General features: G+C 45.8%; 3 protein-coding genes across 4 annotated transcripts; 1 reads left to right on the top strand and 2 right to left on the bottom strand.

Moving 5' to 3' along the window:
- Window positions 1–4,101: 4,101 nt before the first annotated feature.
- Window positions 4,102–6,405, top strand: LOC125550275. Its single transcript, XM_048713236.1, has 5 exons — window positions 4,102–4,636; window positions 4,948–5,081; window positions 5,632–5,779; window positions 5,906–6,012; window positions 6,107–6,405. Exons 1-5 carry the CDS (start codon window positions 4,324–4,326, stop codon window positions 6,146–6,148), a joined length of 744 nt encoding a protein of 247 aa, XP_048569193.1. The 5' UTR covers window positions 4,102–4,323; the 3' UTR covers window positions 6,149–6,405.
- On the bottom strand, window positions 6,314–9,450 carry LOC125550273 (glucosamine inositolphosphorylceramide transferase 1-like). Of its 2 annotated transcripts, XR_007301559.1 has the most exons (5): window positions 9,152–9,450; window positions 8,930–9,058; window positions 8,601–8,768; window positions 6,706–8,499; window positions 6,314–6,494 (listed from the first exon to the last, which is right to left on the bottom strand). XR_007301559.1 is itself a non-coding variant. In XM_048713234.1 (4 exons), exons 1-4 carry the CDS (start codon window positions 9,383–9,385, stop codon window positions 6,820–6,822), a joined length of 2,211 nt encoding a protein of 736 aa, XP_048569191.1. In that variant the 5' UTR covers window positions 9,386–9,450; the 3' UTR covers window positions 6,314–6,819. The 2 variants fall into 2 exon arrangements, 1 of the variants encoding a protein (XP_048569191.1); XM_048713234.1 differs by having other exon boundaries at window positions 6,314–8,499.
- A 467-nt stretch (window positions 9,451–9,917) lies between these two features.
- On the bottom strand, window positions 9,918–15,343 carry LOC125550274 (magnesium transporter MRS2-A, chloroplastic). Its single transcript, XM_048713235.1, has 13 exons — window positions 14,882–15,343; window positions 14,316–14,388; window positions 14,005–14,075; window positions 13,496–13,581; window positions 13,305–13,395; window positions 12,647–12,715; window positions 11,783–11,863; window positions 11,536–11,701; window positions 11,113–11,158; window positions 10,949–11,029; window positions 10,624–10,706; window positions 10,452–10,495; window positions 9,918–10,323 (listed from the first exon to the last, which is right to left on the bottom strand). The coding sequence occupies exons 1-13, from the start codon at window positions 15,239–15,241 to the stop codon at window positions 10,228–10,230; spliced, it is 1,347 nt and encodes a 448-aa protein (XP_048569192.1). The 5' UTR covers window positions 15,242–15,343; the 3' UTR covers window positions 9,918–10,227.
- Between the last annotated feature and the right edge of the window lie 1,907 nt (window positions 15,344–17,250).

Raw genomic sequence — 17,250 nt, 5'->3', positions numbered from 1 at the left:
ATTGGTTTTCTCATGCTGGGCCGCAAGGTTCAAACCCTCTACATCGTGTACATCGCGTGCGCGGGCGAGATGTTACTGCTATTGGTGGTGGAGTGTCGTGAAAGGTCTGGCCGCAATGACGGATCAGATCTTGCCATGAGGTTCGGTCTATATCAGGTGGTATCAGAGCATCAGGTTGTTCACGACACTATGGAGAAGATGGTGAGGGCATCGTCATTCAGTAAGTTAAGCTATGGATTTCAGTTGGAGGAGGAAGGCCGTTGGACCGGGCTTTTTCACACGCGTGTGGTGGTGAGAGAGAGATCATGTGCCATGACGATCGATCACATGAATTTGATCAACGCTGCAAGCATCGAGATGGTGGAGAAGCTGAATCTACCAATGACACCACGTCCACAACCATACTTGTTTCGTTGGGGCCAAGAAGAGCTCACTGTCACGCAGCAAACCAAGGTACCGTTTTTGTTGGGAAATTATTTTTGTGAGGTTTTGTGCGATGTGATTCCGGCACCGATGGTTTCGTGTCACTTGTTGCTGGGCAAGCCATGGTACAAAGAGCACGATGTTGTGTATGATGGTCAAACACACAGATATACCATTAAGAAGGGTAAGAAGTGCATGCTCGTGCCCATGGGTGAGGAGCGTTATATTGCTTGGAGGAAAGAACATCAGGAAAAGATTAAAGAGGAGGGAGAAGCAACGAAGAAGAAGGTTCAAGCTGGTAAAATTTCTACAATCATGGTGCAGTCTATAGATAAGAATTTTGCTGAACAAATCGACTCGAAACCGAGGACGGTTTCGTTGCAAGGGGGAGAGGATGATATGACCGTGTGTAATTTATTTATGATGGTCGCTGCTAACAAAACAAAGTCTACACCTATGGTCGAATATGCTACTGGTATTGTTCAAGATAAAGCTCTAATTGTTGTTGATCATGAAACTACACGTGGGCTGACTAGGGGAGCAAGCATGGAGTTGATACGATGGACTAGTATGAAGCAAAGTGATGCATGCGTTCTTGCATGGAAGGTCTTTTTTTGGAGTTGCAAAAAAGGAAAGAGATCATGTATGTTTGGTAACTACAAATACAAGGCACGGCGATGTATATTATATTTGTTCCTGCCATGCAAGAAGGCTTACAAGATAGATATGGGCAGGAGACTTAATGCATGGAGTTGTTTATCTCTACAGGATGTAGGATGGGGCCCACCAGAAAGAAAGATGGCGTACAGGGTTAAACTAGCTAGAAAATCCAATTGAGATGTAAAAAGATTGGACTCTTATATTTTATACTAGTTTATTTTCTTTCCAAAGTTGAGTGCGTGCGTGAGGGGTTTAGGCCAGGTTCAAGTCAGTTATTTAAAGCCATTGTGCATGGATGTAAAAGGCAGGTTATATTTTTATGAAATAGACACGATGTGTTTTTAGGGTAGACACCCGTATCAAGTTTTGGAGGGATCTTTAGAAAACCTCTGTGTTGCGATTTCTCTTCGTGGAAATTGTTTTGCGCGTGAGTACCTTCGTCGAGATTGGTTTTCTCGTGCTGGGCCGCAAGGTTCAAACCCTCTACATCGTGTACATCGCGTGCGCGGGCGAAAGGTTACTGCTATTGGTGGTGGAGTGTCGTGAAAGGTCGGGCCGCAACGACGGATCGGATCTCGCCACGAGGTTCGGTCTATATCACGTTTTCTGCATGGCCATGCCATTGCAATGACAAGTCTCATGTGGTGTAATGTGGATTGTTCATTGTTGATGTCCCTCCCTGATAACCTTGTTGTCATGTGTTCATTCGGGTTATTGCAGAACCACTCCGACTACGGACAGTGCTACGTTCTTTCAATCCGGGACAAGAAGGTTGTAGCCTTTTCGGCGACGAAGACGGTTGTCATTGTACCCAGGTTTTCATCATTCGGGAGTGGACTAGGGCTTACTCCTTTTACTTTGGTGTCTCCCACAAGATCAATGTTGCTTTTTTGGTGATGACTGCTTCGGCGGACGAAGATCTCGACGGATCAAGCTCAAGTTTGTGTTGGCAGTTACTTGTGATGTCTTTGGCATGTGCCATGTCTTGATTGCACCATGTATCTGCCGCATGGGGTTGTTTCTCAGTTTCTTTTAATTTTATGTTGCTTGTAAGTAATTGATCATTGTATCTATGGACGCTTGATCAGTATATCTTTGTAGTTGTTTCTGATGTCTTTGGAAGATGAAATCGCCATAGGGGGGACGCGACAATCGGCTCTCGGCGAGCCAATCCGGAATTTGAGTGCACTGGTGAGCACCGAGGTTGCAGCAGTCGAACCGAAGGAAGGCGGATAGCCAGAGCGATCGGGACATCAAAGCTAGAGGGGGCATCGAAGGAGAACAGGTGCTCCCGAACAAAGCCCTGGAACGCAGCTCTAGGAGCCGTCGAACGAAGATTCTCGGCAAGAGGGCCAAACACTAGAGAGCCAAGGAGGGGCGAGATTGAGCAGTGAAGCCCGGACAATAAAGGACGTGAAAACTGTTGTCGAGACTATACAGCGGAGAACGTGAATATAAATCAAGTGCGCCTTATAGTTTGGAAAGGTGCACATCTTTTCTGAAAATTTGAAAAACAGTTTCCATTTCCAAGTTGATGTGATACGGCGTTCACTATACTTGCTCGATCTTTCATCTTTTGACTATCTACCATACTCGAATTACTTGCGTGCGAACCAACCCTGACCGACGGCGTTGCTCGCTCGCCAGGGTACGATGTAAACGGGATGCCGACGACTTGTGGACTTGTTTACTGGGTGGCAGGCACAGCAACCAAAAAGTGGCTGGATCTTTGGTTGGTACCAAGAGCCGCCCTCTTGAGGTTGACACTGTGCTGCTTCTGTTGTTCAATATTCTTTTTCTTCCAAGTGGTTCGCTTGGACCCTCGAGCTCGAATGGCTACAGCTTTAATTAGGTTCTTTGATTTAACAGGAGTCAGGCTTTGGATCCCCGAAAATGCACATGCAAATTTGTTCTAGTCAACAGTTTACCTAGTATAAATAATTATAATGCACCCTAATAAAATAAAAAGTTAAACTGCGTGCATAGTTTATTTTATACAGTATATAATAAAAACAAAGGTATACTAATGCGCATGTTAGGCTTGGCGCTGGCAGGCAGCGATGCCATCACCACATCTCTGTTGCAGATGCAACCAATAATGCAACGACAGAATAGTACTGAGCTTGAGCTTTGGCACATGCCAAAATATCACCACAGACCTACCCCCATCATACTACTGCGGTAATCAGTCTTTACTTCTAGGACATGCCAACATGTAGTGCAAGAAGTGCAGAGACAATCTATCGGCCACCCAAATTTTACCGCTCTGTCCTGAATGTAAGATGTTTTTGCAGTTTAATTTGGTTAAACTGCAAAGACGTCTTACATTTAGATGCTTCCTCCATTTCTTTTTAGTCATATAAAGTTTGGTCAAAGTCAAACTTTATAGAAGTTTGACTAACTTCATATTAGAAAATATCATCATTTACAATATGAAGTCGATATATTTTCATACTATACAGTTTTTTGGTATTATAGACATTCGTATTTCTTGATGTAAATTTGATCAAACTTTGTGTAGTTTGACTCTGACCAAATTTTATACGTGGGGGTAAAAAGAAACTTATTAGAAGATCCTTTCATTGTACTACTATCTCTTTAGGAACGTTCTCGGACTGGCCATTTAACGAACGAACGGACCCGGCGGTCACCATTTCAAGGGTAAACCCAGCATGAAAACCGCCTGGGGTTTCATTTCGATTGGCCCATGCGTGCCGCACCGCACGTGGAGATATGCCACCACTGACGAACGGACGGTTAGCATATGGATGGAATCGGTTGGCGGAGCCAGAGCGATGACCAAGTACTACCAGCCAGCGGATCCCAGACCTTCCTTCCCGGCGATCCAATCGGCGGCCTACTCAGACCCAGCCCCAGCCCCAGCCCCAGAGAGATCCACTTGGAATAAGATAAGTAAAAAGCGCGCGCACGCATGACAGTCAGTATGTATATATATCTCGCCGTTTCTAGCTAGCTAGGCAGCGACTCTCCACGCCGCCGAAGAGCTCTTTCTCCCCCGACTAGTCTCTCGGCAGCTCGTCTCCCTCCCTCTCCTCGCGCACCCAAGAGGCCATCCATCTTTCCTCCCCCGACCCCATCCCCCTCCTCCTCCTCCTCTCGCACCTTATCTTACTCGTTTAAATACCTTGTCCTTCTCGGGCCTCCAGGAGAGAGAGAGAGAGGAACCAACCAGGAAGAAGGGTAGAGAGAGGGGGTGGGTGGAGAGAGAGGGACAAAAGCATGGCAGTGCGGCCCGGCATTGGCTGCACCAGCAGCAACGTCCTGGCAAGAGGAGGATCGCGGTGTCTGGCAGCGGCGTCCCACGCGCCCTCCTCTTCACCTGTCTTCCTCCTGCACGTCAATGGCGGCGGCGGCAGCAGCAGGCAGGCGCATCTCCTCTCGCGCAAGGCCACCGGCAACGCCGCAGGCCTATTAAGCGAGAGGACGAGGAGACGAGAGCCACGGGCCGTCGTCGTCGCCGCGGCGGCGGCCAATGTCACGCCGGCGTCGCCCCGCGGCGTCAGCGCCAGCGACGTCCTCTGGCCTTCCGCTGGTGAGTCCGTCCGAGTTCTTAAGCTTCGATGCTCTCTCTCCGCTTGGCTGGTGTGTGGTGTGGTGTGGTGTGGTGTTCCCGGATCTTCATGCTCTCTTCCCGGCCGTTCGTGTCAGATAGGTGTTGCCGGATATGGGTTTCCTCTCTTCAATGGCACTTGCCACACAAAGATTTTAACCATTTGAGAGCATCTTTATTTGCAAAGCCATAGAGTTTCATTAGCAGTATTACCAATAATTTTTCATCAGGAATAAGGCCTCCGGTTTGAGATATTGTCCGGTCATGCTCAAGCTGAAATTATGATGATGCAGGCGCCTTCTTGGCGATGGCGGTGCTGGGAAGGATGGACCAAATGATGGCCTTCAAGGGAGTGTCATTGACAATTGCACCACTGGGGGCCGTCTGCGCCGTGCTCTTCACCGCTCCAGACTCACCACCTGCCAAGGTTCCTACCTTACAAGTCAACACCAATTTTTTATTTATATATTTGTATCACACACAGCTACGAACAACCTAGGGCAGATTTACAATGACCTAGTGCATGCACTGATTACCTTCAAAGAAAATCTATGTGCATAATGCATCTAACCGTTTCTTACTAGGGTACATCTCCGAGAGTTGGTAGAATAGTAGTATATTCGTAACTACAGAATGCACAAGAGTGGCTGTAACTCAACATATCAGTTCATGTTAATTTTTGAAACAAAATTTCCAGCCAATGAACTATGCAAATTAATATTCTTCAAGTGCTCCATCCATAAGCTCATAAGCGGTTGGTATCAAGCATATATACTACTAGAACACTATGAACTTTGTTCAAGTCTCAGCCCACTGTGATTGATTTCTCAAGTCATCAACAGACCATAAATTGTGATGATTCCTGAAATTTTTAGTGTAGTAAAAGGCCATGTTATACTAGTTTTTTCATGTGCCTTACAGTGAAAAGAGAGATCTGGATAACCAATACTAACGCTTTCAGGTGGAAATTCTTGCAGAAATATAACATGTTCGTCGCTCAGATTGGTTGTGCGGCCATCGGTGTGCTAGCCCTTTCGTTGTTCGGGCCCGGATGGCTAGCAAGGGGTGCAGCTCTTTCTGCATCCATAGCATTCATGACCATCACAGGCTCTTCGCACCCTCCAGGTAAACCCTCAACAGAAATACTGAATTTGTCTTACTTAACTCTTATTTATATGTGCCTTCTTTTTTTCAGCTACAAAATGCAGCAAAGAAATATTTTGAGCTCACCTCTTTTTATGATAACTGCAGCTGCGAGCTTGCCTCTCCTGTTTATTGATGGTCCGAAGTTTCACCACTTACAACTTTGGTATGCACTTTTCCCTGGGGCTGCCGGCTGCGCCATCCTTTGCTTGATTGTAAGTTAACTGTACATCTCATCTATCCTGAAACTACAGCAGAATTATTAGATTGAGAATCAAAACATTGACCCTTTTACTGCACTTGTTGCAGCAAGAAGTGGTGGTTTACCTGAAGAAGAACTGCAAGTTTTGATTCAAGCGGTGGCTTTTCCTGATTCTTGATGGTTGTTTGATTATTATCAAACCTGTGGCATACATAAGTTGACGAAGCGGCCTTTGGATGAAGTTGATAAATGTAGATTTAGTCTTCTTGGTTCATTTACCAAGGAAAAGTAGTAGGAAAAGAAGCTGATTCTGCTTCATAATTGTTATTGATCATTGGTTCACATCATGAAAATGTGAAGTACATATATACCAATCCGAATGGAGCGTGATATTTCGACACAGAAATACCTCTTTTATCCAATAGTATTCTTCATGCAATACAGCTTGTGACTGCAAATGGCAAATGTAAAACATTTCCAACAACATCTGGTAATCTGAAATGAAAAAACAAACTATTCATTCTGAACCATGGTAGCAGTTGCATGCACACTGACAGTGACAAATTACAGTTTGCAAACCCGATACAACTCTGATTAACAACTGAAAAGGTAAAAAGTGTATCCAGTAATATATACAGGTGGGACCATAGATGCGATAAAATATGTTATCTTTGGAGACGTATAGAAATGGGATAATATACTTAACTGTATGCAAACGGTCACTTCAGTGTTGCACTAATCATCCTGAACTACCAACTTGGAAACTTAGCCAATCAGACTATGCAAATCTCAAGAAAAAGGTATCCAGTTATCTCTGTTACTATACATCCCAGCCATCACCTCGACTGCTAAAGAATCTTTTAGCAGATAAGTTCCCATAGACTTCTGAAAATTTAGCAAGGCATTTGCTCCTAACATGATAATGTGCTTGTGTGTTTCGACTAATGGCTACTCCTGAAAACTTAGACATATCAATTGCCCAAGCTGGCTTTACATACTCCACCGTGCTCATTGAGCTTGCATTTGCAAACAGAAAATTTAGAAGGACATCCTCACAATTGAAGAAACTGTCTACCATCTTCCTTCCTACCTCAGCCTTCTTGCTCCAATACCTCTCAAAGGCCAAGCCATGATCCATGAATGCTGCTCCAGTCAGTACCATGTTATAACCTCCTTGTTGCCGAGCATACCTCTCATTGCGGTATTCCAGTGGAGTACCTTCAGCGAGGCGTGGGTAGTACCCAACAATCCTATTAGGGTGCTCCCTCCATACCTTGAACCCACGCTCTAAGTCGTCACATGCCATCATGATATCATCATCGAGCTCCATAACAGCTCTTGTGTGAATTTTTTCATCTATGTTGAATCTATTGTTCAGAGTGTTCTTATCTTCAACTCTGACCCTGACAGGAACAGCCGACTTCAATTCATTTTGCACTGGCGGGCGACCTTTATTCCAGATAACCACAATCTCCCTCACTGATGCACATTTGGAGTAATGCTCCACAAACATCTTCAGATTCCAAAGACGGGCATCATATGTCATAGTTAACAGCGTGAACTGCGAGTACCTACCCTTGATTGGATATGGCTCTTCAGCACCATTGCCACCATATATGCAGTGAGTTCCAAGACAAGTTAGAAAAATTAAGACTAGTATTACTAGCACAACATAAACCCGTCCCTTCCAAGTTCTGTAGTTGATTCTCCCACCAAGAAGAGAACCCAACTTGTTCAAACTGGAAAACAGCGAGCTTAGCTTATACTTCAGAAAGAACTGCTGCTTTCCATGTAACAAGTCACCCCGTTTCTCAGTATGTGGAACATACCATCTGAGTGGTATCGTGCATCTAATTGCACCAATAAGCCCACCAAGCAGAAGAACTAGTAACAGAGTGACTCCATAAAACATGTACCCTATGGTCAGGCGGTGAACTGAATCGTTTGAGGGCACTCTATCACCATCCATTACCCCAATCCAGAGTTGACTTGATGGAAGCCATTGAACATCAAGGTGATGGGATCGTGCACCGTTCCATGCATTTCGACCCTTGCGGGGCTTGTCAAAGACAAATGGGACCTCAATTTCCTTGTATTCATTTGCTGTTAGGATTTCTACTCTGAACACTTTAATACTATGGCCAGACACACCACCACTCTGTTTGCCTATACGATAGAGATCGCCGTCATAAACGAATGGCCTGCCTCCATTTCTAAAACTCGACCCGTTATCCATGCTACCGATTGTATTATGCCTGTGTGGATTCCAAGGAGCAAGAGGAGAGCTGCTATACCAGATACTGAGCTCTCCATTCTGCTTCGCACCATAAGAACTTAAATCTGACCCAAGGAGCCAATACGAACCCCTGAAATTTATGATGACTGAATCCACAAGTGGCTTCTCCAGAAGGACCTTTTCCAGTGTCCAATTAAGGGGGAAATCTAATGCACGATACAACCGGAGATCTCCGTTCTTGCTACTTTCAGGCATCATATAGACCTGTGGAGCCAATAGGCAAGCAAAGAAGCGCATGTGAGAATGATTACAACATGAACTTGTTGGTTACAAATAAAATAAGCAGCTGCGAGTGGGATATTTGCCTTGCTATTGTAGCTGAACACGTATGGGTAGGAGAGATGCCACTCCTCATCTAGCACCACGCCCAGCTGCTGCCATGTCGCGCCGGCGTCCTTGCTCACGGCAGCGGCAATGTCGCCTTGCGATGTTACGGGGTTCTTCGTCTCGAAAAACATGTAGATGGCATCACCCTGAGGAGAATTTAGCTTCACGTCCATCAGGGCAAGAACAGGAATCGATCATGGTCGTTGTCAAAATTCACATGAAAGATGGCCGGCAGGGTACGAATCACAATTCACAAGTACCACTGCTGATTTCACCTCTCGGTGTCCAGATGTTTGGTAGTTCCAACCTGGAGGAAGAGGAAGGGGCTGGCGACGAAGCTGCTGGGGGACCCGGCCTCCGCCACGTCCGCGCACGTCACCGCCGGATTCGCGACGGGCCACGCCGCGCCCGCGTCCGCGTCCGCCGAGATTCCCCACTGCACGCACGCGAACCACACGGAAAGCCAAAATTAACGCCACGAGCGACGACGACGACGCGCCTAGGGGGGGAATTGGGGCCGTTGAGGTACGTGTTCGATGGGCTTGAGGGCGAACGGGGAGTCGCCGAGGAAGACGCCGGCGGACCAGGAGCCCTCGGGGTCGGGGCGGCAGCGGCGGGCGTCGGGCGGGCTGGGGAAGCGGGGGGCGAGGGCGCGGGAGAAGGCCGCGGCGACGAGGGCCAGGAGGGCGGCCGCCGCGGAGAGGTAGGCGGCCGGGTGCAGGCGCCGGCGCTGCGCCGCCGGCCGCGGGGACGACGACGACATCGGCGGTTGGAGATGGTATGTAGTACTACTAGGTGGATACGTGTCGCGCGGAGAAGCCGTGCAGCCGCGCGCTTCGGGGGCACTTTGCGCGGAACTGGACGTGACGGTTACGGGAAAAATCCTGCGACGTCGATGGCCGATCCGACGGCTGCCGTGAGCCCGCAGGAACACGCAATCTCGTCTTCCTTTGCCCATCATTTTGTTTTGAGAGAACGTATCATTGAGATTCGAGAGGGAAACGCGTGTCGTCTTTGTATAAAAAAATGGGGAGGTCGAGTCACAAAATCAATGGTGTTCACAATTGTCACTAGATTCACTTTCAAAAATATTTACTCATGTTGTGATTTACTATGTACTAACATAGTAATAATTATCAGTTAAAGACTCCATATATTTTGCGGCGAAGAGAGTACCGCTGTTGCGGGTTTTGGATGATAGGAAAAATAGATTCTGAAAAACATGAGCAGGAAAACGGCAACCATGAGCACGGTAGGAGGAAAAAAAGAAAAACACCGTCAAGGCGGAGCAAAAATGGATTCTGGACATGTTACATGAATTTCCAACATCATCAGTAACATCAATAGAAGTTCCAGATTTTTTCCCTTCTCAGCTCAATAAGGGGATGACATTCCCAGCAAAGTAGCAGAAAAATACTTGCTCCTTGGTATGGCGTGTGTATCAGTATCAGAAAAACACTTTCTCCCAAGTTGGTATGTGTAAGCATCCACCAGCACACCAAAACAATGTCATGTCATGGATCCATACGTGCCTCCAGAAGAGATCAAAACCGCTTTATTTACAGTTCTAGATTTCTAGGTGATTCCGCATATGGTGCATGGTGTCTACAATATCTTCCTATCCTTTAGGTACTTGTACATGATGAAAAACCCGGCTACTGCTCCCACTGCTATTCCACCAGTCGTCGCCCAAAATGCCCACTGCTCCAAAACAAACCAACTGTCAAAAAAGACGGGCATACGCTACATCGGGTACGAATCCAACGGCTAGTGCCGGCACGTGTCTGTCACTGAAAGCGGAATAAAATCTGAGGGGTGCGATGCTATACCGTGTTGTTCTCCAGGTACGATTTGAGGTTCATGCCGAATATCCCTACATGAAGAAACACGGTGATTTAGCCAGGTATAAACAGCATTGTTTAGGAGTGCCATGTAGGAAAATAACCACCTTCTGGTGAATAAGAAAGTACCCAAAGTTGTGAAATGCTCAGATTTGTATACCTGCGATTAATGCTCCTACAGCGACGCAAAATGTTCCGACCTGAAGAAGCAACTCCACTCTGCTTACTTCTAGTCGTCGGGAACTGTGGCAAGGGAAAACGTCATGTCATGGTTTATGAGCAAGTTGGCTACATATATTTAACGGCACCAAAATACGAGATCCTGTAATCCTCAGAATCGTTTGATACATCTGTTGTCAGAGACGTAGGAGCCACCAACTTATACTGGTTAAGTCATTTTATATTGACCTCAACCCAGTTCTTCAAGGCACGACATTCTTGCTTATGCGTAGAACCCAAAACAAACTTAATCAAAATGCACAAACCTTAAGTTCACTGCAATTGAATCTTCCATTTCTCTTGCAGAATCAAGAAGCCTCTCTGCTTGACCATGGCATGATTCACATCTGACAGTAAAAATGCACACCTTAATGAAAATGCAAACCACAAGGAAGCAACATGAAACACAATAATTTGTTGCAGAGCTCACCTTTGAAGGTAATTTTCCAATAGCATCTCAATTTCTTCCTCTTCCTCTGTTGAGATCAAAAGTTGCCAATAAATTCAAGTGAACACCAATTAGGTGACTACTGATGAAATACTCGGAGCCACATAACCAAATTTAAAAAAAAAACATTCCTTCTCAAAACTCCAAGCTGCTCCACATAAACATAACGAAAATACTTTCAGTTGCTTTCATTTCATCTTCATCAGTGGGCCTTCCTTTTCATTTGTTTCATTTCTTCATAAAAATATCACAAATGCATTTGTACTTTGCCAGCTAAAACTACCTCCGTAATCCAAAAAATTAATCTATTGCTTTTCATACGATATTGCCCAAGTAATTAGATGGTAGAGTAACATACTGAAGGAGCAGAAGATGCAAAGTCGTAATGATAAATTTCAGCTGTACCTTCGGCAACTTGCTTTTCTAATGGAACAGAACATTCCATATCATCACTCACTTTATCTAGTGTACAATTTCTCCCCATAATGCATATTCGACGAATTTCATGGGGATCTTCAAGGAGATCGATGAGCATTTGTTTAAGATCACCTGCCCGTGAACCCAGCTCGACCTTGACAGATGAATATAGAAGCAAAATTAAATTAATTTACCAAATGAATCTAGGAGATGATTCTCAGGGCAGCTGTAATACCAATGATTGTTTGCTTAGACGAAGCTGCTCCAAAACATCACCTGTCAACCGATTTGGTAGAACTTCAAGCAATGTAGCCACCTGAGATGAAATCCCAGATACCCAGAACAATGTTAACTATCTTTTTTAGGTATTACAATAGGATGCATTTGTCATAAATGCAGCTGCTTGATTGACGGTCTCTGATCAATTTGCGTCATATTAAACCATCACAACGTGAGGAGTAGTGGCTTTGCTTCAGTCCATAGGGAATAAAAGGAAAACTTATCCTAAGGTGTTTCACTACTTTCCATTCCACCATAACAAGATCGCCAGTTCATCACAATGAAACTGCAGAGCCAGCATGGCAAGGCTCTTCCCTACTGTTTGGGTGTAAAATAAGATGCAGAGTCAGCGACCTGACCACAGATACGGTATTAAGTTCAAACAGGGCCCCAGTGAGCAACATAGCACTTGTCCTATCTCAGCTTGCTGGCAATTTACAAAAGAATACTTAGTACTATGGTCAGGCAACTAGACGGCTGAAACTGATTGCTAGCAAGTAGCAGTCATCCGGCGAGTTCAGTTGGCAGAGGTATTATAGGGAGGAGGATTTGCACCGGAGTTGGACACTTGTAAGAGACCAAAAGGCTCTCAGGTGTTAAGGCACGGCATGAAATTGTGTAAGCTAAACTAGGAAATAGGGAAAGGGAACAACAGTCCAGAAGTGATCGAAGTTATCTATTGAGGAACAGACTACAGATTACCCTTAAAATGAATGTGCGCCAAGAAAGCGAACAACATCGTATATGGTTCTGTACAAGCATATCAACTGATGTGAAGACCATAGACACCTTAAGGAGACATGACTTTTCAGGTACTCACACGAGGTTCAACATGCATTAATCTTCGTTCCAGCCTTTGTATTCTAGAAAGCAATGCAGCTTCAACAACCTGAACATAATGAAAACACAATGAAAGATTATATCATCTCGCTCCAATGTCTGACAGACCGGTACTCCCAAATTCTGTGAAAAATGCAAGCATGGCATGAAATATTGTCAAATTCAAATGGAAAGGCCACAATAGATCATGTCTTATTACCACTTTATTAACTGAACTGAATGTAAGAAGATTAAACGGGTACACTACAACCATAAAGAATTTAGGAAACCATGGATGATATCCGTATAGTTATTCTTCAAGATTCGACTTACTGGATAAGGGGACTCAGGATGAACAATCAACTTGTAACGATGCTATGCTACTTTTAAATTAAAAATACTTAACTGTTCGACATGATTCATTGGGAAAAATATGATATAGATATGAACAGAAATAAGCAGCTCTTTTACGAATGCTGAGGCTCCCAAATACTGGGTGAGTTCAAATCAGTAAACCTCAAGAGACAGAAAACTTCCCAAGTTTCTATTTTCTAAGGATATAGGTAGTGAAGAAAACATATAGCCAAGGCAACACGTTGTCAAATTAACACCATTTAGACTGCAAATGCAGATGAATATAGTATCTATATATTTATTACCTCAAGTTGAAAAGGCATTGCAGGCCCACCATTGATGTTCCTTGGATTTAACCGAGGTCGTAATAGCTCTAAAAAGACCTTTCCTCCTGGGCTACTCATGTTAGAGAAAATAACTGATAAGTTTGTAGCACAAACGATGACAAGTTCACCAATGCCAGTAGGTCTTTTTCTGAACAAACATACAAACTGACCTGTTATAATTGAATATAAGGACACGTTCATGCATAGCAATTGCTCGCAAGGAACCAAGGTTGAGTAATATGGCCTGTTCACGTACCTACAATAAATGGTGAAACACGAGTTTACATGCTACATATAAACCGTCATATAGCCATCTTTTATACAAAGCAATCAAGTAGTGCCTATTAGCATTTAATCAGTCATAGTGAAGGTTCCTGAAACATATAACTAAGCACAACTTCAGCTGATGTTATGAGTCTGACAGAAATTGCAGTGAACTTAACTTTATTTTCTTATTTTCCAATCTGTTAAAGTACATGTATTTGTGAAATCCATGATCTACTATAAAGACACCAGGTGGTTTTGACTTTTGGAGAAAAGGAAACAATTATGCTGTCTTAGGAGTAGGTCGTCTGTCGCCCGGCATCTATTGTTTTTACAACTGAAAAGATGCAGAGGACAAGAATACAGCAAACAGAGGGAGACCTATATAGTTAAATATTGGAAAGTTTCCTGTTACCAGCAGGGAAGGCATTGAATTCATTAGCCATAGTGACGGGTCAACGCTTCTTGTATCTCGTAGGCGGAGGCCTGGCAGCACAAGAGTAAAATGAGATCACGTGCAAGCACTTAAAAACAACAAAGAAGAATGTTAAGCATCCGTATCAAGAATATTTTACAATTATAACCAGCCAAAATCAAAGTAATGTGTAGTAGTGGTATATGGAGTTTATGCAATCATATGGAGAGTTCGAGCAAGTATGATTGGTGAACATGATGAAGTTAATGCGTTGTAGTACAGAGCATTGGAAACACACTGATTTTACATACCACTTGATTTCAGTAGCTGCCGGCGGCTTATTTTTTCGGTAGACACGCTTCCATTAGCTTTCACTTCTACCACCTGAGTAGAGTTTCGATGGTGAGGTGGGGTTTAGTTTGCATCTTGCATGATGGTAAGCTCCAAACCTTGTATTGTGCATACCCCATCCCAAGCCCACCCACCCTTTCGGAAAACATGTCATCAAACTAGCATACCAACTCTTGATTTGAACTATAGGAGAACAAAAGTACACACTGCTCCTTCATATTTTTCGGTCACGACACGCAATGACACGCTTTTGATGCGTGCTCAAGAAAAAATATTTGTGGTCAGAAATTCAGAATGACCAAATTACTGTATTTCCTTCTAGACTAGAGGCACGGAATGCTTGTTTTTACAGACTGTGGCAGTCTGAAACACTTTCAGAACAATTTTGCAGGAAGAGGGCATGGAGGTAGTGTTTCAGAGCAGATGTGGGCATTCCTGGTGGATGATGATGATTTTCATGTGGCAATGGCAATGTGTGATTGCAACAATTCAATTTCTGGCCGGCCGGAGTTGGCCGGGGACCTACCTCGTAGACGGGCTCCCTGATGCCAAGCGAGATGTAGTCGGCGGCGAACCGCCCGGAGCCCCTCGCCGCCCCCGCGCCCTCCGCCTCCCGAGCCCCGTCGTCCTCGCCCGCCTCCCTCCCTCCCACATCCTCCTCCTCGTCCTCCTCATCCACCTCCTCCTCCTTGGCCGCGGCCCGCCCGTCGCCCCCCTCCGCGGCCCGCGGGAGCGCCTCTCCCCTCCGCGCGGCGGCGGAGAGGCCTAGCTGCGGGAGCGGCAGCCTCCGCAGGCGGCAGACGAGCTGGAGCTGGAGCGGCAGCGGGAGGAGGTGGCGGACGGCGGCCTGCGGCGGGCGCGGGCAGGAGGCGGGCACGGACGCCATGGGCGCGCGCTCCGCGGGGGCATGAAGCGCACCCGCCCCGTGTTTTTTTGGGCCGGCTCGGAGGGCGACGGCAATGGCGAGGTGGAGGGCGGAGGGGGAGGCGGGAAGAGGGAAATGCTATCCAGTGGTTGGGCTGGTGGCTGTCCGGCCTCCCGCGGAGGGGCATCCGGGCCGTCCGACGCCCGATCCGACGGCGCAGGCGGGTCGGGGGCTGGCGATTGCTCCTTTGTCGTCCGCACGTACCAACTGGCCGGCGGGGCCTCCGGGGAGTGAGTTGGTGAGCTCATTCCACGGCTTGTCGACAGCTGGTGGTCCCGTCGCCGTCGCCGTCACGTCGTCACCGAGCTATCCTTCTTCTTCTTCTCCGGCGACAGCGAGCGCGGGAGAGGGAAATGTGGTAGAGAAATCCCGTCGGCCGTATACGCGCCCGCGAAGACGACTGTTGATGCGCGCGCGCGTCGTTTGTGTTCGGGACGTTCAACCAGGGCTACAACAAATGGTGGCCTTATCCAGGTGGCTTTTTTTTTGTCTGATTTGATTGATACAGGCGTTTTCTCAAATATGAATATCGGATATTTCGGATTGTTCACTTCCACTTTCCACCTTAGCTGAGACTGTCGTTTAGTTTAGCCTTTCCTTGATGCACTGATGCCCCGGCTGTCAGATGTGTCATTTTTTTTACTTTTCCAGGGCATGGTTGAGTTAGACAAGCGTAAAAACAACAACTAGAGCAACACCCTGTGGTTTCTTAATAAGATGGAAGGTGTGAAATCCGGGATGGTTAGGAGGCTTCGATGTGCTCCGACCACTCGGCTACTGGCATAGGCAAGCTTGGGTTCCGCAAAACATAGTATATTACTTCAAAATATACTAGAAGTATCAAGCTATCCTTGTTGAAAATATGCACAGGAGACAATAATAAGATATTATTATGATATTTTTCATTTTCGTAATTAAGTTTATATTTATGTGTTATAGTTGCATTGGTTCTTTATGAATTACTGAGAGATTACATCGTTAGTATGTTGTCGGTATTTTCATATAAAGTATTATGTTGTCGTTATTATTTAGGTTCCTCCCTGGCAGCCTACAAGACACACAAAGTTGTGTAGAACCTTCATGTGAATATCCCAATAGTTATCGTCCCAACAAAGAGCGGAGGAGAATATTGATTGTGGCGTTTCGATCACACTCAATGTGTTATAAAGTCTTGTGTGAAGTAACTGTTCAAAAATTTGCAAGTGCCACTATTGAAGGTAGACGAACCAGAAGCCGGGTTGATCCAATCACATAACACAAGAGGAGCCCGCCTGTATTTCGTCTTCGAGGAGGACTGATTCCAAAACTTCAGACAAGTTCGGAGGAGCTACTGACGATACATTATACCGGGGAGGATAGTCATCATCTTGGCATGCAAGCCAAGGTTCCTTTGGTCAACTCTGAGTCGGGGTCGATTAGGAAATCTGTAAAGCCTACCGCTAAGTAGATCGAGGATCATCTGACTTATCATCAACACCTCGGTAGCTATTACCACATCCTATCTGTAACACCCCTCACACGAGGCGTTTTTACCATTAATCAAAAGCAAAGCAAGAGATAGGGTGTTACCTCAAGCCATGACGGCCCGAACCTAGGTAAAAACCTCGTGTGTGATCCCTTCTGGTACATCCAGTCGTGCTCTCCACCCTACCGAGGACACTGGCGGTTTTCGATACCATCACCTTAGAGGTATGGTCTTCTATCAGACATGCGGCCTCGTGGTTGGTGTGGAAGACAAAGCAGCGGCTCCGAATCATGTAGTAGGGTGTCGACTCTAGTTGCCTGGGTGATAGAGTCATCAGCTCATCTGGTACACAACCTCGAGGCCGGTGCGTGTGTTCTTGAGGTTTGTATGCCAGAGCGGTAGCTCTGGGTCGTTTGATAGGGTGTCATATCCAGTTGCTTGGGCGGCAAAGTAGTCAGTTCGCTTGGGGCGCAACCTCGGGGCTGGCGTGTGTGTGGGTATGTAT

The sequence above is a fragment of the Triticum urartu genome, chromosome 4 (assembly GCF_003073215.2).
Source record: "Triticum urartu cultivar G1812 chromosome 4, Tu2.1, whole genome shotgun sequence".
Lineage (NCBI taxonomy): Eukaryota > Viridiplantae > Streptophyta > Magnoliopsida > Poales > Poaceae > Triticum > Triticum urartu.
This window is presented reverse-complemented; position numbering and strand designations above follow the sequence as displayed.

Bases quoted from the DNA above. Each gene is read 5' to 3' on its own strand.
- LOC125550275 (XM_048713236.1), top strand. From the start codon at position 4,324: ATGGCAGTGCGGCCCGGCATTGGCTGCACCAGCAGCAACGTCCTGGCA. The intron at 5,082-5,631 runs GTTCCTACCTTA...AAATTCTTGCAG, and splicing joins CAGACTCACCACCTGCCAAG to AAATATAACATGTTCGTCGC. The intron at 5,780-5,905 runs GTAAACCCTCAA...TGATAACTGCAG, and splicing joins AGGCTCTTCGCACCCTCCAG to CTGCGAGCTTGCCTCTCCTG.
- LOC125550274 (XM_048713235.1), bottom strand. From the start codon at position 15,241: ATGGCGTCCGTGCCCGCCTCCTGCCCGCGCCCGCCGCAGGCCGCCGTC. The intron at 14,076-14,315 runs GTATGTAAAATC...TTGTGCTGCCAG, and splicing joins GCAGCTACTGAAATCAAGTG to GCCTCCGCCTACGAGATACA. The intron at 12,716-13,304 runs GTAATAAATATA...CATTATGTTCAG, and splicing joins CAATGCCTTTTCAACTTGAG to GTTGTTGAAGCTGCATTGCT.
- LOC125550273 (XM_048713234.1), bottom strand. From the start codon at position 9,385: ATGTCGTCGTCGTCCCCGCGGCCGGCGGCGCAGCGCCGGCGCCTGCAC. The intron at 9,059-9,151 runs GTACCTCAACGG...GCGTGCGTGCAG, and splicing joins CCCTCAAGCCCATCGAACAC to TGGGGAATCTCGGCGGACGC. The intron at 8,769-8,929 runs GTTGGAACTACC...AATTCTCCTCAG, and splicing joins GCCCCTTCCTCTTCCTCCAG to GGTGATGCCATCTACATGTT.